At 40.9% G+C, this 24,531-nt stretch overlaps 2 protein-coding genes across 2 annotated transcripts; one reads left to right on the top strand and one right to left on the bottom strand.

Annotated features, from left to right (window-relative positions):
* Nucleotides 1-4,450: 4,450 nt before the first annotated feature.
* On the bottom strand, nucleotides 4,451-7,562 carry LOC308336237 (diamine acetyltransferase 1-like). The gene is made up of 6 exons (XM_080793543.1): nucleotides 7,288-7,562; nucleotides 6,299-6,350; nucleotides 6,036-6,110; nucleotides 5,813-5,914; nucleotides 5,611-5,651; nucleotides 4,451-5,414 (listed from the first exon to the last, which is right to left on the bottom strand). The coding sequence occupies exons 1-6, from the start codon at nucleotides 7,351-7,353 to the stop codon at nucleotides 5,238-5,240; spliced, it is 513 nt and encodes a 170-aa protein (XP_080649669.1). The 5' UTR covers nucleotides 7,354-7,562; the 3' UTR covers nucleotides 4,451-5,237.
* Nucleotides 7,563-8,205: 643 nt separating this feature from the next.
* acot9.1 (acyl-CoA thioesterase 9, tandem duplicate 1) lies at nucleotides 8,206-23,459 on the top strand. Its single transcript, XM_080794270.1, has 16 exons — nucleotides 8,206-8,313; nucleotides 9,987-10,066; nucleotides 11,206-11,232; nucleotides 13,248-13,293; nucleotides 14,272-14,442; nucleotides 15,031-15,068; nucleotides 15,427-15,510; nucleotides 16,743-16,846; nucleotides 17,272-17,345; nucleotides 18,896-18,963; nucleotides 19,632-19,743; nucleotides 19,890-19,980; nucleotides 20,397-20,482; nucleotides 21,435-21,522; nucleotides 22,018-22,168; nucleotides 22,710-23,459. Exons 1-16 carry the CDS (start codon nucleotides 8,300-8,302, stop codon nucleotides 22,763-22,765), a joined length of 1,290 nt encoding a protein of 429 aa, XP_080650396.1. The 5' UTR covers nucleotides 8,206-8,299; the 3' UTR covers nucleotides 22,766-23,459.
* The last annotated feature ends 1,072 nt before the right edge of the window (nucleotides 23,460-24,531 follow it).

The raw sequence follows: 24,531 nt of genomic DNA, 5'->3' as shown, positions 1-24,531 counted from the left end.
CTACATGAGACGAGCGGTATCGTTGTGTGAAATGCCTTTTGTTAAATTGAATATCACTTGACTCCACCCAAAACACCGCAACCACCCTGTGACACTGAAACCACCGTCTCAGCGGTAGTGTGAATTTGTTTCATCAGACACATGAAAGGAAAAAAGAAAAATTGCAGCAAGATGGCAGAAAAAAGTATATCGTTGCTGTCGGGCAGAAACCTCTTATCTCCATATTTAAACCTTTTGTGAATTAACGCCCTACTTAATCATACAACTACAGGGTCGCACAAATCTGCTGCTACTTTTGCCATTTTTCTTATTTGAACAGTTTGGGCCATAAGGTGTCCACCCGACGGAGACAATTTAATAGACTGCAAACTGTTAATAAATACTTCAATCAATCAAACTCTTCGTGGTTGTTGATTTCATGAAGAGAAAAAGAGGATGGGGGACAGGGAGAGAGAAGAAAATAATAATAGTGGAATATTCGTACAGTACTTGAGTAAATGTCAAACTTGTCAAGTAGACTACACGGATATGAGTTATGGTCCCTCATGCACTAGTTGACGTACACAGGAAGCCAGCCTTGCTTTACCACATTGACATTTGTGCAGCCTTGTTCATATAACCAATATGCCAACACAGTTCTTATTGATAGGTAAAGATTGACCTGGGAGTTAAATCTTGTTACTGTGTGTACAAAATACAAATCTTGCCTCCTAACCTGTTATGTTCTGCAATGCATTTACAACAGGGATCTCCCAGGTCTCACATTAAATAAGTGCCATGTCATTGCTGTCAGCGTTTAGAATAGAATACTTTATTGGCGACTCTTAAAAGCACAGTATTGCCAATTAAAAGTGCCCAAATGGATCGATCACACAAAAAGATCTGAAGCTAAGTTTCCATTGTACTCCATTATGCAAGCCCGTGCAAGACACTGAACAGACTATACAAACCAGGCGCCGTACAAAAACACAATAATTATGTTAATGACTATACTAGTATTTCTAGAATGGATAGTATTCGACGCTCTGGCTTGTAAGTCCAAATTGCATAGGTGGAGCTAAAGTTAACCCCCAAGGCATTTGTACAAAACAACAGAAGGAATGGAAGCAGACAAAAACAAGTGGCCCAATGCGTATTTACCTATTATCCCTTAATCATCTTCATAAACGCATGTTAAACAACCATTAAAACAAGTCCATACAAGCACATCTTCATGTATCCTGAAGTCACCTCTGGTTTGTATATCGTTGCTGTCAGGCAATAACCTCTGATCACCATAATTACATTTTTTCATAAATGAATGCCCTACTTCATCATACAACAGCATCACACAAAAGTAGCAGATCCACAAACTCGAAACGTGGCATGAAAGCGACATCTTTTGAGCTTGTAGATCTGCTATTTTTTAATTTGAATCCTGTTTTGGACATACCGTATGAGGTTTCCACCCAACAGAGATGATATACTTGTTAGTAGGAGTACAATATTATTGAAGGCATCCCTCAGACATGTTCACTATTTTTTTGTATTATGGTAATTACACTATAACATCTCTTTGTGACACCTGGTGTCACTGTGGCCATCCAATCAAACTAATCCAAATATCGGATTGTCCTGGGAAGACGCACTTCCCTATGGAGGAAGTTGGACCGCCATTAGCCGCCCCCCCTGTCGCCGTGGGAGAATGGTTCATCTTTAACCAGATTCTAATGGCTTGACATAAACAAAACCCAGGACAGGATCAAAGGCCACGGTTTGAATAGTCTCTCATCACAAATAAAACATGCTATAAGCTCACAGATTTCTCAGTTTACCCAGTCTACTGGGAGTTTGGGTCAGTGCACCCAAATGACCACCGTCTGTCATAAATGGTTTAATTTCTATTCATATTTTAAACAATGTTCAATATGACTCAACGGGATGGGGTTCATACATCAGGCGACTGTCGCCAAGTAGCCTAAATCTGTTGTGAAAATTCAACTCAGTACTTTCCCGCTGAGGACGATCTCTAACCACTTTGACAATCTGAATTTGATGTGACTCAGTGATTCAGTGGTTCACAAACGTTTAGATTTCAAGGACCCATTTTGTATGCATTAGCACATGGATGCTATTTTTGGCACACAGCTAAGTATAAATCAGGCATTACACCATCACGGCCTAAATAAACTGTATATTTAGTTGACCAAAATCTTAGTTTTAGTCAACTAAAACATTTCAATTTGACTAAATCTAAATTTTATTCAAAAGACTGACTGCCTAACCTGTTGCTGTCAAAATCAACACTGCTCTGGTGTTTTTTTTTTTAATGGAAAGAGCTAGAATGAGTGGTGGTGGCTGTCCTTATATTTTGGTCTTTTGTTTTATGATGAATAGTATAAATGTAATAGAGTTGTGTCAGTTCTGCACCAATTGTTTTTGGCACAGAGGATAACCTGCACCAGATAACCTGCTCCAGAAATTAAACAATGGGCAATTCAAATTGTTATGAATCCTCAGGGCATATAGTCCTGTTTTGACTGGGTTGAGTTTCAAGTGCTTTCAAAACAGTAAGTTCAGCCAGACTACTTTGAAGAGAACATCTGTGTGCGTGCAGTTCCGTGCACGCTTATGTGCATACGTGCAGTCTGGTTCTGAATGAGGTTACACCAAGGTTGGGATGTAAATTTAGCCGTTATACCCAAACTATGGTGAGAGATCAGATAGTGAGGAGGGGTGGTTGGGTGGGTGGGGATGACTTGTTTGTGACTTATCTACCAACCGACTTCACTCTTTTTAGAGGCACAGGCCACATGCATGCTCACAATGATTAGATTCCATTGCTACATAATGTTTATACTTAGATGTCGACACCGTAGGTCAGTGATACTCAACCTCAGGCCCGCGGGCCACATCAGGCCCGCGGGACCATTATGACTGGCCCACCAATGAAAATCTAAAAAAAAGAAGAAAAGAAAATCTGGAAAATGAAATAAAAATAAATAAATCTGAATGAAGTTATCTTTAATTACATTATTATAAGTAATACTATTAGAGTTGTACTATTACTCGAACGAAAATAAAAGCTTGGGGGGGGGGGGGGGGGGGAGATGCAATGCAAATGAAAGACATATACTGTGTATCCCTATTCCCTGACATAATTTTATAGCTAAACGGACAGAATTCTATTTTATTTGAATGATGAAACCCAGCTGCCATTAATAGTTGGAAATGGAAATGGAAATTGCGGAAATTGAAATTGAGGAAATTGCGGAAATGGAAATTGCGGAAATGAGGAAATGGAAATTGCGGAAATGGTAATTGCGGAAATGGTGGAAATGAAAATTGCGGAAATGGAAATTGAGGAAATTGCAGAAATGGAAATTGCGGAAATGGTAATTGCGGAAATTGCTCTTCACTTATAGCTATCTATTTTCAGGTAGATTGTTTTATTTTACTCAGTCAGCCATATCACTACTCATTTTTTTCATGAAAAAGGTCATAGCTGGGTAATCTATTTTCAGGCAAATTGTGTTTATTGTATTTTATTTTACTCAGCCATAACAATTTATTTTCTGTTAACCAACTTGCTGGCTGGCAGGCAGGCAGACAGCTACTCATAGACAGGCAGACAGACAGCTACTCATGGAGAATTGGACAGGCAGGCAGTCAGACAGCTACTCCTAGACAGGCAGGCAGACAGCTACTCATAGACAGACAGACAGCTATACTCATGGACAATTGGACAGGCAGGAAGGCAGACAGCTACTCATAGACAGGCAGACAGACAGCTACTCATGGACAATTAGGCAGGCAGGCAGACAGCTACTCATAGACAGGCAGACAGACAGCTACTCATGGACAATTAGGCAGGCAGGCAGACAGCTACTCAGACAGACAGCTACTCATGGACAATTGGACAGGCAGGCAGGCAGACAGACAGCTACTCATAGACAGGCAGGCAGACAGCTACTCATAGACAGGCAGACAGTAAGACAGCTACTCATTGACAGACAAATAACTACTCATGGACAGACAGACAGACAGGCAGGCAGGCAAAGAGCTACTCATGTTATGTTATAACAGCTACTCATGTTATGTGCAATAATTTGTGCAGTTATGGAAACAGCTCTTTGTGTTTATGCAAGAAAATGTAACACATTTATTTACATATTGTGTGCATGCACATTGTACTTTGATACATTTTGCGAAAATAAAGCAATTGAAAGAGAGAAGTTATCAAGTATCATTAATGTCGTAATTTTATCTACTGGCCCCTGGCCCCTTGCCATTTTTGTAATGTGGCCCACAGGTAAATCTATTTGAGTATCGCTGCCGTAGGTGCTAGACTGTTTCTTTCTCCTAATGGTTTTGTATATGTTGCAGTTGCTGACACTGTATTAGCATTAACATATGCACACACATGACTTGATTAAAAAAAAGTGTTGGTGTAATGAATTACAGTAAAGGATGCGTTTGATCAGTTTCCCCATTTATTAGCTGTAACAAAATGTAGTATTCAATCATGTTCAAAAAGTGATTATGGGGAGTTACAAACACACTATGAATCATCGCTGCGATAACAGCAAGACATTACGTTAAAAGAGAGGCTTACATAAGAGCGATACAATAAAAATCTGCCTGTCACGCTAAAAGTCAGTTCTGACACCCTCGTTCGACAGGCACGAGTCAGTCATATATAGAGTTAAGCCATGCCCGTGCAAATGACCAACTCCATTATATGGGGTGGCTACAAGAAGAAAGGTGGATACTAAGGAAGTGCGGGCACCTCAATCTAAAATTGGCCATATTGTCCAAAATGTAAAAAATAAAATATTAAAAAAATGGTCTGAAATAATGTGCAAGTATACATGATGTGAACATGCACGGTACATCATCAGACCTAAAAGTATCCTTCAACTTCTTGTTTATGATTGGATAAACAGTTTTTGTTGCAATTGTAGAGAGGAAAAATAGCCCATTTTACATTGAGGTGCCCACTTTTCCTCAGTGCCCACCCTTCCCGTTACCTACGGGGTACATAACCGGGTATCCAAAGACACGAATCTCAGATCTGCCCGTTTTAACAGATCGTCATCAAGCCCTGATTGGAAGCCACTGAACAAAGCCAAATGACAGACCCATCAGGACGGTGCCAGGTTTGAACGACGTCGCCATGCACTCTCGTCCCACTCCCCCAACTTTGAACAACCGCGTGTGACCTCCAGCAGCGCTGCTCGAGCCTCCCAGGAGCCAGGTCACTCCTCTGCAGGGGTGGACATCTTCACGAGGCTGTCGCTGTCGAACCTGAAGAGCCTCCAGCCCTCCTCCTGAGAGAGATCCTCGGCACCGCGGCGCTTGTAGAACTCGATGGACTTCTTGTTGTCCTCGGCCACGATGAAGTGCATGCTGCTGCAGCGCGTCTTCATTGCCGTCTGGAAGTTTGGACGGAGGACATTAAACGAGTCAGAAGGTGCTATACCAAGTCACGGTTTGGCTTTATTGTTACAACTTGTGTACAGGTACAATAGAGTAAAACATAATTTTGTTCAGCTTCGTTCAGACAATGCAGAAGCAATACATAATAATGGTAATACTACAGTAAAAATAGATTTAAAAAAGTATACTCACAAGACTGAGGAGCTTCAACACTTCTGATCCGATTCCCAACCCTGGATGAGGGAAAGAAATGGGGGTGCGCAGGTTAACAAAAGCAATTAAATGGCCACTGGCAACCTGAGACAAGTGTCAGTCAGATGGTAAATATGTATTACAGAGTGTAAAATATAGATTTACTCCATGGCAGGTTATAGACAACTATGAAAAGACTCACCTCTGTACTCATGCATGACAAAGAAGTCTTCCAGGTAGAGCAGTTTGCCGATCCAGGGGTCATATGTGAAGTAGTACATCGCAAACCCAATTACCTTTGGACCTGAAAAGAGGACCACATAAACAGATTACACACACACAAACATATCAGCTTTGCTGCTACCGGTAACCGGTGGTTTTACTCCTCACGTGATGCATGTGTGTGCAAGTAGAGATCTCCTTACCGCTCTCCTCTCCTTGGCTCTCTGCCACAATGCAGTGGTAAAATGGCTGGTCACCGAATCCATCCTCGAGAAGTTCTGCAACAACAGCCGAACAGTGACGTTTGTAAATACTTTCACACGTGTGTACACATGTTGTACAGGGATGGGCGACATGGTGATAAATATTGTTGAGACGATATACACACACATGATTGTCGCATGTTCCATTTGTTTACATTTTGCTTAAGTTATAGATGGGGGGAGAAAACAATTTAAAAGCTCACCTTTCTCAGTCAGACGAACTTGATCTTCCATATCTTCGTATTTTGCAAGTTCCTACAAATAAACAGAAATCCAGAACACCCAAATGAATCCTGGGAACATCAATATCATTAACAACATGCATTGTCGTCTGTGGTAAATACATTACAACGTTTATAAACTTATATACCAAAAACTAACTTTAAAAACAAAACTTTAACCTGACTTTTTGGCATTACATGCAAACATTCTTCATTTAATTGGCCTAATGTAGTAGGCCCAGTATTTCTCGAAAACACCAGATTGAAATGGTTTAAACCTAGATGCGAGATTGACCATATTTGGCATTCCTGTATCCGGGTAGACCGGCATCATAAATGAGGAAATGAGTCGGTTGAGGGCCACGGCAACAAAAGAGCTTCCTCAAGCATTCGTCATCACATCATAGTACACGTCCGCCGCAGTGTTGCCAGATTCTGTGCCACAGTACCAGGGACCCCATACTGTGTGTAGCCTAGTTTCATTTATTTATTTTCTCCTAAATTCGTTTAAAAATAGCCGACTACAACCTCACAGTAACAGATGCACGCGTTGTGAGCTTGTAGATCTGCCATTTTCAAAGCAAATCTAGGGGGGGGGGTATTTATCAGGGAAATAATAGGCAACTACTGGCTTAAACATTAGGAAACAAGCCAAAATAAGCATCATCGCTTTAGAAACACGCCCAAAGTCGCTTATAACAAGCAGACTGGATGGACCAGTGGCGTCGAACGGTCCCCTGTGGGTACATTTCTTCACCATGGACTGGATTAGAGGTTTTATCTTATCTCATCTCCGTCACGCCGACCCAACGGCAGCCATCCATGCACTGGCAAACCATAAAGTATGAACTTCCAAGATGGAGAGGACAACTTGCTAGACCTCCTCCTCCAAAATAACGTCACATGATCACATCTATTCCAACTCCAGACCTCAGCAGCAACAACAGCACTCGCTCCCGAGGCCTACTAACCTTTATGAGTCGCAATATGTCAGGCACGTCCTTGGGTTCAGCTTTCCGTAACTTGTACTTGTCCATTTTCTTCTTTTACTCTTTTTTCCCTTTCTTACGAGACCTCTGTATGTGAAGTGAAGAAGGAGAATTTTCTTCATTCGCTTGTAGGGGGGTAACCCTAACCCACTATAAGCCTAAGTATCCGTGCGGGTCTGTCGGTGGAATTGCATGCAGCAAAAAGCGAATAGGTCAAGATCAGCTGGACTGAGGTGTCCTTTGTTTCTGTTTGCACTTTATAGCGGACCGGCGGGGCGGGGCTATCCACCCGGAACTCTGCACCGTCCTACCAATCAGGGCGACGGTGTGGACACACGTCACTTGTTGTTGGAAATAACCTAACTATGGAAATTTACACGGCGGTTCGATATAAGAACCAAAAAAAATGATAACTTTGATTGATTGATTTATTTGTATTTTTATAGTATGTAGAATGGGTACATTTCAAACGAAAGCACAAGTCAATACAAAAATGCTACTTTGAGGACGTAACCATGAAAAGCAGTCCTCCAGGCTTTTCAATTAATTAGAAGACGTATACACAAAAAAGGGAAATACAGTATGGACTGTGACGTTTTTTTATTACGGGGGGCAGTTTCGTATTGCAGTCTTCCGTAGTGCTCTTTGAGAGCGGTTTTGAAGGAGTCAAGGGAGTAGCATTTCTACTCCCTTGCCCTTAGTTTTTGTTTATTTATATAGGTTTGTTTTGGGAATTATATGAGTTACCTGTATTGACTGTTACCTAGTTACCTTTTCAATCGTACACCTGTCAAATAGCCAAGTATAACAATACAAATAAAATAAAACTAGAACTAATAGTGAATTTTATCTACGTCATTAGGGGGCGGGACTCTACTGACACAACCAGGAAGCATCCGTTCAGTCACTGCTGTGGAAAAAGAAATCACCAAAATCACCCTGCTCCGTCTCATCGTCTTCGTTAGCTAGTATATCAACCCTGTGCTGTGCAGAGATGCTGTCACCACGGTTAGTGTGATATATTATTATAGATGTACTGTTATGTTGAGTAGGATATGAGGGTTGTTGATGAACTTTACTTTAATTGCAGTGCCAGTGGAGCCTACTCTGGTGATTAGCTCATCTGTAGCCCCACAAGCAGAACCCAATGGTACTGGGGCTAGCTCAGTACATCTCTTCAGTTTGTTTGACCTACTGTGTTATGAGGATAATCCAATCCAATACACACCAATGATTGTGTATGAGTTGAGATATCATGGGTTTATGATGGTATGGGTTTATAATTGTCTCAACTAATTACATATTGTCTGAAGCTATGTATATAGACGTAAAGAAATGAACTTCACAATGTACTATACTGTACCCCACATGGGTGGAGACTGTTTACACAGAGAGGGTGCAGCAGCAGGGGTGTGGCAGATTCTTTTTGAATTACTCATTGAAACTCCATTCTTAATATATACCACTGACTGACAGAGCGGCTTGCTAACCACGTTCATATACAGTACAGTACAGGCAGCTGTCAGGACTTGTCTATCGACAGGATGAAGACGAGACATCTCCTCATGTCCCCTCTAATCTGTGCCTCTGCCAAGAGATGGCAAACATGTGTGCTGTCCAGCCTGTAGACGTTGTTTATAATTAGAACAGGATGTAGGCTCATAAGCGTAAGCGTAGGCTCATAATGTAGTTGTTAAGTATAGGCCTACATAGTCTCGCATAGCCAGAAAACTATTTATTCCACAACATCCGAATGCTAGAGCATTGGTTCTCAAACTTTTTCATGTCAAGCACCCAAAAAATTGACACATTATTATCTGAAAAGATATGCCCGGGACCCCATAACAGAATATTTTTTACAGCTATAGCAGTGATTCTCAACCCTTTTAATATCAAGGACCACCAGTTTGATATGCATGAGGTCATGCACCGCCCTGATGACATGAATACAAAACAACTCGCCCCTTTACCGCGTACAGCGGGGCCTGTTATTCCTAAAGTAATCTAAGTAAATTATGCTTAAACGGTTAAACCTAACGTTATTCCTAACCTTAACCTCAGTAAAACTGTGCCTAAACCTAACCCTATTCCTAACCTTATTCTCAGTAAAACAAAATAAAGAATACAAGAACCGCCACACCGAGCTGTCGGCGTGAGGTCGGCGGAAAAAAGCTGGGGCGAGAGGAAATTGGGGCGACCGTACCTGTTACCGACGACATTTATCTGCGGGAGCCCACTGTAAAATAATTTGTATACACTGCGGGTTACAGGCCGATAAGGGTCCATTTGGTTCCTAACTATCATGTAGGTGGGGTCCATTTGGTTCCTATTCCTAACTATCTATCATTTAGCTGTGGGGACCCCCTGGAACCCCCCCAAGGAACCCTAGGGGTCCCAAGACCCCACTTTGATAACCAATGCTCCAGACTCTATATAACAATATAGAGTCTGGAACTACACCTCCTGAAATCCGAGCCAAGTTCGTCATTTCCGTTCCGCGCCTGTAAAGACAAAACGGAAGTGTGTGTGTGTGTGTGGGGGGAGGGGGCTTCCGCCTTCCCCCTTGATCATCAACAGAGCTTCCGTGCTCCAGACCGGAAGCATTTGAAAATTGTGGGAGGCAACAGTCTGGCCACGAAAGAGAGACTAAAGTATACTTGATGCCATTGTCCCTGGTCCAGGTTGCTGCTGTCAAGTGCGTCCAGGGCCTTATGTGTGAGGGCCTTGTCTCAGCAGGGCATGGCTCCAGACATGAGGGAAGGTAAGGTGGAAAACACACACCCTAGTAGTGATTGGATAATCGGCATGAACATTTTTAATTTTAATGATTGTCCCCAGACAGACACACACACACACACACACACACACACACACACACACACACACACACACAAACACACAGATGTCCGACTGTGATGGAGGCTACATGGAAATCTCTCAATTTCTAATCAGTGACAATTAATAACTACATAAAGCCAGATTGATACACTTTGTTGTACAACAGTGTCATATGCCAAAAATAGCAGATCTGGCTTATAAGCTTGTTAGTTCTTCTATAATATATTAAGCATAATTCTTCACTGTTTGCAGATCAGTCAACAGTATGCATCTGCATAATGTACAGGCCAGTGGTTCTTAAACTTTTCAGGCCGTGGACCCCCACAATAATGAGATTTGAACAGTTGAACTTGGGACCCCCCACCCTGACAAGCACTTGGAATTGTAGAAGTTGATGCTTGACTGGGCTATTTTCACGATGTTATGCCTTTCTTAGATCATAATTTGATAATGTAATTTTAGAGATATTAAAAAGGTCTTAAAAGCCCTTAAATTGCCACTTTAGAAATAGTATACACTTATACATATACATATGTTGGATTGTTTGCTGTTGAATGAGAAAACAATCGTGCACATTAAGCAAATCATCTGGGGACCCCCAAAATCATTTGGGGACACCCCTGTGGGTCCCGACCCCTAGTTAGAACCACTGGTGTTTTGACATGCCAGGCCAGTGTTGATTTGTTTGCGTTGTGGCCACAGAATGTGCGTTGCGTTGTGCAAACAGTGGGCAAGTTTAGGGGAGGGGATTGGGTGGACAAATCGTATTGCTGGCATTTGTAAACAATGGTCTGTGACAACACTACTATAGCAGCCTTGACGAGGTATCTTAAGTTGTCAGACCTTTTCTCTGGACATATGGCATTCTCAACCACATTATTTGGGCTAAATACATTCCCACATTAGGAACCACTGACTAACTACATAAAACTACATTAAATGTTTCTTTGATTGGTTTGACTGAATCTATTGAACACTGTCTGATACATTGTCCCCTCCATCCAGTCATACCATCTGACCCCTCGCCACCTTCACCTTTGATTTTGTTTTGTTTCTCCACAGGAGATGCAAACTTACATATGGCCAATGGTGTGTGTTGGTAAATCAAGCTGAATCTTAACCAGCTAAAACTCCTCTACCTGACTCCTAATTTGCTCCTAATTCTGTAGCATTTCCTCTGCATGATGCTGCATTCATGCCTAAGTACCTTTTTCTTCTCACTTGAATGCAGTTTTGGTTGCATAAATATTTCATGCACCTTTAAGCTTTGGTGGACTTTGGTGGACTTTGAACTAGTGAAAATCTGTCAACACGTGACCTCATATAGAGGGTATGCACATGCTTAAAGTGAATGGCCCATCGAGTGGCAAAGCAACATGCAAAGTGAGTTTAACTTCTCTGTTTGGATGCATGGGTTATCAAGGCCAGAAAGTAGTTTTTTGCCACTCAGTAGGCATTCCTGCATAACTTCCGGGTTTGATGATGATGTCACGCATACCCTCTATTGTACACAGTACACACATATGAACTCGCTCCCAAACAAACTAAATATCCTCCCCAGTCAGAGCGATAGTCTCACTAGTCTGAGTCTTCACTCCACATCAAGTTTCGCAGCCTAAAGTTTCGCAGCCTATTTTAATTATCAAATAAATTAATCTAGATTGGTTCATTATAGCTATATATATGTATTTTCTTCCTACTTTAAAAAACAACAACAATGATTGTGTGACAGGGCCATACAGACACACATATCAACACATACAGACAGTCAGACACACAATAAACATCCCAAAAACTACTTGTCATGGAATTTTCTGTGTATCTCCTTGAACCCCAGAAGATGGCCTCTTTTGGTGACCCTGTGGCCTTTCCTCTAGGGCAGGGGTTTTCAACAGGTGGTCCGTGGAGGTATTGCATGTGGTCCCTGACCCCGCATTTAGTAATGTAGCAAAGTGAAGATTTTGTATTTTCTTCCACGGAACAGTGCACTAAACGTCTGTACACTCACTGTTCCGTGGAAGAGCGTCAATGTTATCAGAATTACTGGGAAGTCTGAGGTTAAGAAATATTCCACAGAATAGGCAGTTAGAATCTCAAGAAGGGTGAAGTGTACCAGATTGCCTGATTGAGTCATCATTATTAGGAAATGTGCCCATATAATCATGTCATTATGTGCTATATCTTGCACGTATTTGCCATTTTTACTATATATATATATATATATATATATATATATATATATGCACTGTTCCGTGGAAGAAAATACAAAATCTTCACTTTGCTACATTACTAAATGCATGGTCAGGGACCATATGCAATACCTCCACGGACCACCTGTTGAAAACCCCTGCATTACAACACAACAGTGGACCCCAGGTTGATCCTTAGTCAAGGTGGTGGTCCCTGGTTCACAATCAGTTGAAAACCCCTGCTCTAGGGCTAGTCTAGTAGCCTTTGACACCCTTTGACATGCAGCATGGACACTAGAGGCTGCTAGCACTGCTTTTCATCTTTAGCTACAATGTCCTTATCTTAGTGCCAGACTTGGTGACAGATTACTGTTGGTTGTCTGGCTGCTCTGTTGTTGACTTGGGGCTTATGTTTTCCACCTACTTGCACAATCCTGTTTTGTATTGACTCACGATTAGGACATCAATAGTTGCAGTCTTAAGACAAAGAGGAAGTTGTTAAATAATAATACAACACTTGTTTTATGATTCATGATGAAAAATTGTTACTGGTTTCTAATCTAAAATAAACTCAATCTTGTGTTTTACCATTAGAAACGTAAGATTATTGTGAATAGATATCGTTCAGTGAATTGTTTACACCTAACCTTTTATGCATACGTACACACCTAACCACAGTAAAGTGAGACTGCAGCTTACTGATGTTTTGACTGAGGCTAAATGAAGTAGTGACAGTAGTGAAGTAAATGACAAATTGACAGTACTATAAACGGACAAAACAGATTATAGTACATTATACACAAACTCCACACACACAGTCACACACACACACACACACACACACACACACACACACACACACATACATTAAAATGTCACAAAGAGAAAGTCCTTATTGGCTCTTTTGTTTTCTAGTTCGCAACAGATTGAGGGCAATCGTGGGAGCTTCTACTAACTGGAGGTACTGAAACAATCGTGTATTAAAAAAACGAAACTACTGAATATCCTTTTTTTTAGCTTAGACATGTTTTTGAGAGTGTCCAGTGTTTTATTTATAATCCAAATTTCCACCATTTGTGCCATATAGATAAGGACAGCGACTATATAGTATTGTCTTTTTGTAACCATTTGCAATGATCAGACTTCCTGTAAAAGTTACTGTATAATTTGGCGCGCTGCAGGAGTAACTGCCATGTGGACACACGCCTGAATTTCATCAGAAGATTATTCTTATTATGCATTATGAAATATACAGTCAAGCACTACAGTACAGAGGGCCAAATGTGCAGGTCTTCTACACTCTCCTCTTGTTTAAAGCCCAATTTGGGATTCATTCTTTTGAACATATCAATTGGAATTATTGACATGCATTCTTAGAGAGTTTGATTTGTAGATAACTTAGGAATCTTCAATCAACAAGGTTCTCTTTAGTACAACTGGGTGACAGAATTGATGCAAAAAAAGACGAGACCAAGGCACTCTTGTATAGGAAAGTTTTTTTTTTTTAATAAGGTGGCTAATGCATTTGCAAAAGCTACAAATTATTTTAACTTTGCGAACTCGGTCACCCTGCCTAGCCTAAAAACAGCCTATTACAGTACATAATGAAATGACTGGCCTGCATAGTTGGACATGTGACAAACGGTTGGACACTGTCATAAAGTTTACAATATCATAAAGATTGTGGTTGAGCTGGTTTGACGACCTTGTAGCCTGCGAACAGACCATCCTTAAATGCTTATGGAATATTCCAAAACCATTTATGACCTTTGAATGATTTCCCAGGGAATGCCATGGGGCTGAGGGGTCGTGAGTCAAACCAGGGCAAGTGGTGTCTCGCCATCTCATCCGACATGCTCTGACTCTCACTCATCTAATCCTCTGATTCTAATCTCACATCTTTGATTCTAATAATTTCATGCTCTCTGACTCCCTGCAGAGACCACCAGCAGGCCTTGGCGGACCGCGTGTCCTTGTCATCCCAGCTGGCCAAGTCTCAGAGTGACCTGCCTGTCAGGCGGATGAAGGACAGCTATGTGGAGGCCCACCTGCCCCTCGGGTCTCAGCCTGAGCTCAGAGAGAAGTACCTCACCTTCCACAACAGTGTCAGGTACTATCAGTATTTCTCTACCGGCTGAGCCTAGGGCTGTCACGGGTATGAAATTTAACTTAATTGCGTCACTAGTCACTGAACATCGGAACAGAAACACTAATAGACCTGGTCTGGAGCAATATGAATAAAAATACTATTAATATTAATAATATTTATTTGGCTTTTAGGCTTTGTAAACACTATCTGCTTTCTATCTCAAAGTATTGCGATTAGGCGATTATGTAATAATTGTGACAGGCCTGCCTGAGCCACAGTGACACATATACGAGGAAATGTAATGTTGACATAGATTTGCTAAAGCAAGTGTAGTCACTGTCAGTAATATGAGTTACTGTGCTGCTGAAGTAGACGGGAACACAGATAAAAGCCAATAAAATTTGCAAAGTGTTTGTCTGCACCTGCCCAACACTCATGCACACACGCTCACACACACACACACACACACACACACACACACACACACACACACACACACACACACACACACACACACACACAATGTGTGGAAGCTTTAAAATACATTTAAGCATTAAAATACTCTGGCCTCTTTCTACAATTACAACGTATGTATCTCTTGGTGTGCAGGTTTGGAAGAATCCTGGAGGATCTTGATAGTTTAGCAGGTACCATATATATATTATACACATGTTAAAGTTAATGTTATCATACTGGATATTGTTTCTGTCGGCTTATCTCCATATTCTATGTTTTTATTTTGTATTAATTAACTCCCTACTTTATCACACAAAAGTAGCAGATGTACAAACTTAAACGAGTTTGTAGATTTCATTCGAAATCTTGAATGTCACAGTTTTGGGGCATATGAGGTTTCCACCCGACAGAGACGATATTCTTACAAAACTGTATTATCACTTTCGCTGAGTTTATGTTGGTGGTAACGCATAAATAAAGTTATTGTTATATTATATTCCCTGTCTCGGTTGATTAATCGGAACTGTTATCTTCTTTCCTTCTCCTCAGTACTGATCAGTTACTCTCACACCCAGAATGAAGCACTGCCACGGTCTCCACTGTCCATCGTTACAGCCCTGGTGGACAAGATAGGTATGGAACTCGGATACCACAAGACAACAGCACCACACGCACACTGCAGTCAAAGGCTTTTTCAATGAGTAATAATGCTGAGAATAAAATTGTCAATTTTGATTGATTGAATACTTTATTAACAGTTTACAAAAAATGCACATAAGAGTACAGTTAAATGCAAATAGAATGCTAAAAGGATTGAACCCAAGAAAGCAGTATGGCTTGTTTCCATTGGGGCCCTCCAATGCGACCCTCACTCACTCCGAAATAACTTTGACACCTCTGGTAGCGTCTGCTAACCATCCCAGCTAGCATTTGTGTAAACGTGGGAGGAGGGGGAAGCAATTATGTTCACTTCAATGGTCTGATTGGTCTCTAAGGCAAGCAGAGCAGAGTTTATAACGACCGTTGGCCATGGGGGGTTTCGCCAAAGTCAACAGCGTTAACTTAACAATAGATATGGCTTGGCTTTGATTTTGCCCACTTAATTAGTATTCAATAAAACTGCACGTACACCACATAATTGGCACGACAACCCAGTAAAGCACACAGGGAACATTCGTCTAAATTCAGTCTGCCGCTGTAAACAAAGATTACCACCCAAAAAAGACGTTTGTAAGAGTTTTGCCGCAAGGCCACGTTCTTGCTGCCTACCCCTTCTGATGCGTCTCCTACACCAGTGGTTCTCAAACTATGGGCCGGGACCCCCATTTGGTTGGGTCCCCAAATTATTAAATATTGGTGGGTCCTCAGATTATTTGCTTTGACAATTTAAGGACCAATTTTAAGACATTTTTAATAAAACTGTCCAATATTATCTAAGAGGCAAATTTCATGCCTCAACTTGGAACTCAGTTCTAAGTTCTTCAGCGTTAAGGGACCCCAGTTCAATTATGATTATTTTGGGGTGTCCCCTGTTCAATTAGGATTATTTTGGTGGGTGTCGTGTCGCTGCCTGAATAGGTTTGAGAACCCCTGTTCTACACAGCCGCTGTCTTCACCGATGGTGATGGAGACCGTCCCAGCCAGTATCTCTACGTATCTCTGCTCTAGCTCTCTCTGCTAAAGCTAAAAAAATGCTTGATTTACAGGTTGATTAACATTAGAAATAGTAGAAATGCAGGGCTATTATTATAAAATATACTGAACTGCTAATTGAAATGATGTCTTCAGCTCCATCAAGCCGTCTGCTGCTAAAGACCTCGCCCTTTTGGCTGAAGGTAATTATAGTGTTCATTTTGTGATGACAGACATGAGGAAGCATATCGTCTACCCTGACTGTGACATCAAGTTCACCGGCCATGTGACGTGGGTGGGGAAGACTTCCATTGAAGCCAAGATGCACATGTCTCAGGTACAGTGTGTCTCACATTCACACACACACACACACACACACACACACACACACACACACACACACACTAATGCTACAATTCTTTGTGTCCTATATTTAGTTTTTTTTTTAAATTATTATTAAAGATTGTTTCTTTAATTGACACATTTTAATAAAAAAATACAAAATAAAAAAAATATCAAAATTAATTAATTAATTCTATAAATTAGGGGACAATTAATAATTAGGGGGAAAAGCGACTTGTGAGCTCGTAGATCAGCTATTTCCTGTCATTTGGGTCCAGAGGAGTCACATTCTGGGTCTCGTGCTAAAAAAGTTTGGGGAACACAGAAACAGCCTATCTGTCCTTTTACCTGTCCCCTTACCCAGGGCTGGGTATACAGTAATATGATAATCATAAATGTCATTCTTGTTATGTTTTCCAGTACCACGATGGAGCTTACAGTCCCATTCTGGATGCTACATTTGTTATGGTGGCCAGAGATCCAGAGAACAAGAGGTAGTTTAGTTAGTTATAAGCATGTGACCAGTGTACTCATGTAGACTTCCTCTTATGTTTTAGTTTCTCTCGCTTCTTGATATTGCTCACTCTCTTCCCTTTTCAACATGGATTTTTTCCCCCAATATCGGCATACTTGTGATTTCAGTCATGCTATTCTGGGATTCTGTCCAACTGTAATGGCGGTAGCTCTTCACTGGGGTAAATATCAAATGTTATTAAGAGAAGAGGTAGATTCTACTACAAATATCTAATCTTAAAGGTTTCTGGAAAAAACTTTGTGTCACTATAGTGGTGCTCAAACTTTTTCATGTGGCCGAGGACACCCCCAATGTATGTGATGTAAAATGACACAGATTTTAACATGAAGGCTGTTTTATATTTGGTTGCCTCGGATGCACTGAAGATATCAGACCTAGAAGTTCACTACGCAAAACATTGAGACGCTTTGTGAGCTTGTAGATCGGCTATTTTCAGTGTGACACCGGCTTAAGTTGTCCACCCCCACCTTTGTCCTGATGGGGGTTGCCGGTTAAAATGCCTCCCCACATTTCAGTCTGGGTACCTGGCGGCCTGGCCTACACAAATTCACACAGCCAACAACGGTGTGAATGACTCTTTCACCCTGAATGCCATAACAGTGCCAGGTGAAACTGAAACCCATCAACTGCTGATTTGTGTGTAGGCAACAAAACAATAAAACCCGTTTTGCATAGAGACACTTGCATCAACTCCACCATGTAGCTGATACACATACAGACATACCAGAGAGGATTATTCGAAAAATGAATGAACCAAAGCAAGCAGAAACCCCCCTACCAGTGACATCACTGATGGGGAATCCAGGCTGCAGGCTTTCTATTTCTGGAAAGTTAGCATGCTATAATGGAAGCCATAGTTCTTTCAATAAAAAAGTAATATTGTTTGGGGAAGGAAAAAAAATACAATAATGTCATTGGTGTGGTAGGTGGATTTCTGAAATGTCCACATTCCTCCTTCCTATGAGACACAGACGGAGTAGAAAACCATTTATCATGGGCAATTATGAGGACCAATTAAATGAAGATAATTGAAAATGGGTGAAGTCTTTTCATTTTATTTTTAAGTAGGTTACCACATCTCTCTGAATGTGTTATTAAAACGTTCAACGTAAAACGTTATTGAAATATTCCATTTTAGATTTAAAATAATAGAAACAAGTTTTTCTCTCAGTGTGACACTTCTACAAGTTAACCTGCGATCTCTGCCATGTTTAGGCTATATACACGCACTGTTGCAAAGTGACAACGTTACTGTTTAAACCAGAAAAGAGTGGTTCAGCTGTTCAAGAGCAAATCTCTATCTTCCCCCCAGGGGGGAGTTGCACGACAGCAATGATATGAAAGTGCTTAGTTCATTAAACATGTAAAAGTGTAATATAACCATGACCCACCATTACCGTCCCCCTGCGTCGCATATCAATCTGCCCGCTCTGGACTGAGGGCTGCACTTTTATTCTGCTTTACTTACTTTACTACTGCTTAAATGTACTATTTCTGTTGTACCCTCAGGGCAGCTTTTGTGAATCCATTGAAGCCTGAGGGGCCAGAAGAGGAGAAACTGTTTCAGGAAGGAGAGGGTAAGAGGCAATTAAGTGATGGACATGCATGTAAACATGACTGTCTATGTTGGCAACAATCTGTCAGTCTTCACCACAAAAGCCCTATATACTTTGTCCTACGCAGGGAAGATGTCAGAACCTTCCCTAAAAGCAGTCTCTGTACGTCTGTCTGTGTGTAATCCACGTAACTCGAGAACCGTTCTCCCCACCGACTCCAAATTTGTCACACGCGTTCCACACCACCACAGGGGATGCAGTGGCGGGTTTCTCTGCCTGGGCTCTGGACAGGTCCCCTGCCCAGGGTCCATATATGGAGCTGGCCTGTTCTGACATCATTCTGACGTCTGCATATACTCCACATATGGGCATAAAAGGGACACAGACATAATATCTGGGTGGGGCATGCATTTCAAACTTGCATCGTTCCAAGTAGGCCAGTGCTCAACGGGCACTACTGTAGAGGCACCACTCTAGTTTAGATAAATGAGCCAGCTTCATTGGTAGACCTGGCATCCTATTTCTATTGTTTAGTTTCAATGTACATAGAGTAGACACTGACAGTATATGATAGGTTCTTGGTTTACCTATGATCCTAGAATCTAGATTATAGATTGTTATTAGTATGCCCAATTTATACATGTAATTACCAACTTGTAACCTCCTCTTCCTCTCTCACGTGTGTTCAGACAATAAGACCCGTCGTGTTGGAATGAGTACTGCGTCGCTATTGAAGGTGGCTCCTGCAGCCGAAGAGAGGAAGATCGTACACAGTCTGTTCCTCAACACCCTGGACTCTAAGTACGAAATCCAAACATGGACATATACACACACAACCATAAACACAGATGGAGTCACACGCATCTTACACAGTGGTGTGTGTGTGTGTGTGTGTGTGTGTGTGTGTGTGTGCGCGTGTGCGCGTGCGTGCATGCTCTCTCTTCTAGGACAGTGAGTTTCCGGAGTCGGGTTCTGCCTCCTAATTCCGTGTGGATGGAAGATGCCAAAGTCAAAGGCTTGGAGATCTGCCATCCTCAGGTGAGATACAGGAAGGCTCAGTTATAAAATGATTAAAACCGGTAAAGCATCTGTCATTTTTAGGTTTAGGTAGAAGAGTTTTTGGGGTCCTTGACCTGAACATTTTTTTAATTCACTGATATAGCAACATAAAATAAAGTCATGATGAGCCATGATGGTGTTGAGGGTGTGAATTGCTGCCCTGTCTGCGCACTTGCCCAGTCTTTTGTTACGCAACATCAGTCGCCTAATCACCGCGACAGCACTCTTTACATGCAGTTTGTGATGCTCCAACGGTATAGACATGTTTAGGGTAGTTTCTGGGGGGAGGTGATGAAGTGACTCACTATAATCTTGTAGATCTGATATTTTTGGATACCTAAAGTCTTTTTCCTGGTTTTAATGGGTTAATGACTCTATACTGGTGTTCTCTCTAGGAGAGGAACATTTTCAACAGGATCTTCGGAGGTTTCTTGATGAGGAAAGCCTATGAGCTGGGCTGGGCCAACGCCTGCATGTATGGGTGAGTGTTCATGTGAGAGACAGGCCTGGCGGCACACGGGTCCCTTAACTGGACCACCTTATGTGATTATTATATATATTTGTTGTCAATAATAAAATAAATATGTTTTCTTTGACGGCTGGCAGGGGGTGATTACAGGTAAGAGCACACTTACCAGTTCCGTGCGCTGGTAAGAGCGCACGGAACACACCACACAGACAGGCTGAAGTGCGCTCTTGCCTGTCTTGGAAAAACTGACCAAAAAAGCAGTGGTGTAAAGTAACTAAGTACATTTTTTGGTATTTTGGTACTTGATTATTTCCAATTTCCAGTACTTTTACTTCTACTCAACTACATTTCAGAGGCAAATATTGTACTTTACCCCACTAGATTTATTTGAAAACTTTACTTTGTAGATTTGGATTATTACAAAACATACGTTAACCACTAAAGCCCTATTTAAACTTTAGCTATTTGAAAATAGCTTATCTACAAGCTAGATCTAGCCTGACACTCAGTCTGAATTTTCATTCATTATTCTTAATGGGCGTGGCTAGTGATTCAGGGCTAGAGCCAGGCTAAGCTAGATCAGCTTGTAGATCGGCCATTTTCAAAATATTTTTTATTTTATTTTGCACTTAATACTAATACCAATACTGTAAAGTTGGCAAAGTGGCCAATACTCCGCTGACGAAGGTGCTGAAAACGGCAGGAGCATAAGAAATGATCACAGATTGTCAGTTTGTTGTTGAAGACAGACTTTTTTTTCCTTCTTTTTTTGAGAAGCAGTCCGTTTTATAGATATTATTAAATTGTTCTGAGAAGAAATGTTGCTAATTGTCCCAAAGGTGTAATCACAAGATTGCTGCTATATGTTTTTTAAAACGACATTGGGGATCTATATTAGCCCACTGCTTTTCCCTCTATACCAAATAGGTCTCAAGTTAAATTTCATTCTTGTCTATGAATACAGAGGCTGTCGTCCCAACCTGGTAGCGGTTGATGATATTCTGTTCCAGAGGCCTGTGGAGATTGGCTCCCTGCTGCTCCTCTCATCACAGGTGTGTGTGTGCGTGCATGCATGCGTGTGAGAGAGAGAGAGAGAGTGCGCGTGCACACACATGTTTGCAATAAGCTCAGGGTGACTGGTGGTCAATACCAGAATTAACAGTATAAGGTTTTTTTGTGCATGGATTGATTGATTCATTGATTGATTATAAAAATGTAAACAGCACAGAGGTACAGAAAAACATTTAGCCAAAAAGGATGACACAAAAAAGTCCTGGGGACTTGCACACATTTGAGCTTGTATATCTGCTATTTTTTTTAATATCTAACCAATGTGCTATATTGATATAACTAAAAAAGCACAGAGCAGCGCATCCCTCACCAAGATTTAATCCGGTCGTTTTAACAGACCCCTCACCAACCTTGATCCGGTTGTTTTAACGGACCGCTCACCAACCTTAATCCGGTCGCCTGTAAAACAAGCGCCCCCTCAGTGACCATTGACTACCAGGCTCTGCGTAATAGGTCATCCCCTGTCTGTCTGGCAGGTGTGCTACACGGAAGGGAAGAACATCCAGGTCAGAGTTCACACAGAGGTCATGGACCCGCTGACCCGGCAGCACAACACCACCAACGTGTTCCACTTCACCTTCGCCACGGATACCGACGTCCCCAACATCGTCCCCAAGACCTACGGAGGTTAGGCCACACCCACTGCAACACACAGACACTAAACATTACAGTTTATTTAGAATAACTTCTAAATAAACTGTAACACGTAGGGCAGAACCATATCGAGTAGATCCATTGCATCTCAGGTTTGCCCTTTTCTTTTCTTTTTTTTTGTTTTATATTACTTTGAAAGGTACTGTACAACCACACAACTAGGACTGTTTGATCGTGTTTGTAGATATTTTGATTACGTTTATCAATCATGGTCACTGGTCGTCTTGAAGGTTCGTGGAAACAAAAATAATATAGTAGGTTTTTGTACTATTCTAAACTTCAGCAGAAGTTCTAAATGTTAGATAATGGCATTTAGTGTTTCAGTTTTCACAACTACAGTTCATAAATATATACAATTTTCTTAGAGAGCTCTGACCTTTGAGATTTTGTTTTATTATACTTTATCAGTGAATTGCTGTTTTGTTATGTCAGTTTGATTACACCAGTTACCCCATTGAAATGTGACAGTGTATAGCGTTGTCAATCATTGTGATATTTATTTTATCTTTTATAGAGGCTATGCTGTACTTGGATGGGAAGAGGCACTTTAATCAGACCTTGGAGCACTGAGCCAAGAACCTACTGTACCATTCATTACACCACACTCTGACTGTCAAGGCCTTATAAGCATATCCAGACATTGCACTGTCAAGGTGTGTGTATAAACACATGCATTGTTCTTGGAGTTTATTCTGGATGCAAAATGTATATTTATTTTTTATTGCCAAAATATATAATATGCCTGATGAAAGTGATGATTATGTTTGATGTTCAGCTTTACACTTTATATCTATCGATTCAGTTTACATTTCGGAGAAAATTGAAAGGACCATTATAGAAATGCAATTATACTCACTGTTGGTCTGGGGAGGGAGGGTCTACCTACCTACCTAGTACCTACTAACTACAGTGAGAAGTTTCATGCCTATGTAATGATAAAGAGAGAGAGAGAGAGGAGATAAAAATAAATCTAGCAACATTGTTCATAGAAGTGCCCCATCTCTGGCTGTACCTACGAATGTCCGCCAGTCATTGTTTGTATTGTTTAAAGGTTATGTTTATGTTTCATGTATGTTACACAGCTTCCTACGCACAGTAATTTTCCCTGCAGCTACTTAGTTATTTTTTCTTATATTCACTTTTATAAAGGACACTTTTATCTTTTGTTTGAGAAGGTTTTTATGGTGTTTATGAGTAGGACATTTCGGCTGCATCTCTCCATTCAGTGATGTTACTGAAATGCAATAAATTAACTCTTATTGTCTTTGATATGTCATCTTTATATTGTCTCTGCATTTCCATTTAATATTAATTAAATTAAATTATGTTTAGACTGGTCATTTTAACAAACAAGTAGCCTTATTGGCCATGTAGTTTACAGTTTACTTGACAGTTTTATATAGCATTGTTGACATGTTTTATCTCTCAGCATGGATCTGTTATCTGTAGGGAAGTAATAAACAAAGTAGGCACATGATGTTATGGCCACACACATGTAAAGTTAAAAACATTGCCAGTTTGTGGTCATAAAATGTAATGGAAACGGCCACTGCAATAGTGTTAATTGAATGATACCTCATACCTGTAACATTTTCCAGGTTTACTTTACAGCAGGGGTGGGCAACTTTGAGAATGGAGAGGGCCACTATTTCCACAATCACTCCAGAGGGCCACATTGCATATATTACTGTTGTAGCAAAAAATATCTACAAGCTCAAAACGATTTGAGCTTGTAGATCAGCTATTGTATGTATTTTAACTGATTTTTTCTTTGCTATTTTTTAATTGGAATCCTGAAAAGTAACATTCATATTACATTTAAAATGCCTTTTAATAATAGTTATGTTAACTAACTTTATGAACTAATTACAGATACATTGGACATAAAAAAGACAAACGTTTTAATACTACTCATTACGCTACTAATTTAGACTGAAGTAATTAGCGCAAGTGTTAACAAGTGCTAACAGCTGAAATCAATAATATATCAGTATTCTGATATGAACCTGAGGGCTACATTAAGTGATGGTGGGGGCCGCATGTGGCCCGAGGTCGGCAGTTGCCTGTGAATGCTTTATAGTTTACAGCATGCTACATTTGATGTCTTATTCAGGTACCAGCTATAATGTGAACACCTCAGTAGCCCTCGAATCATAACCTTTGTGAAACCAACGAATAACTTATAGTTCCTGATTCGGTTTTGGCCACTACCAGGATTTCACTGCCTCATCAGGGGTTATTTTATGAGATCCAAAATTACATGTGATCACTTGGAACGCATTTTGTGAGACCAAACTGTTCAATTCATGTGGTTACGGCTAAAAGATTATTGTTTA

Source organism: Protomyctophum bolini, assembly GCF_963924005.1.
Source record: "Protomyctophum bolini genome assembly, chromosome: 21".
In the NCBI taxonomy this organism is placed as follows: Eukaryota; Metazoa; Chordata; class Actinopteri; order Myctophiformes; family Myctophidae; genus Protomyctophum; species Protomyctophum bolini.
Note: the sequence above shows the minus strand (reverse complement) of the source record. Positions and strands in the feature narration are given on the sequence as shown.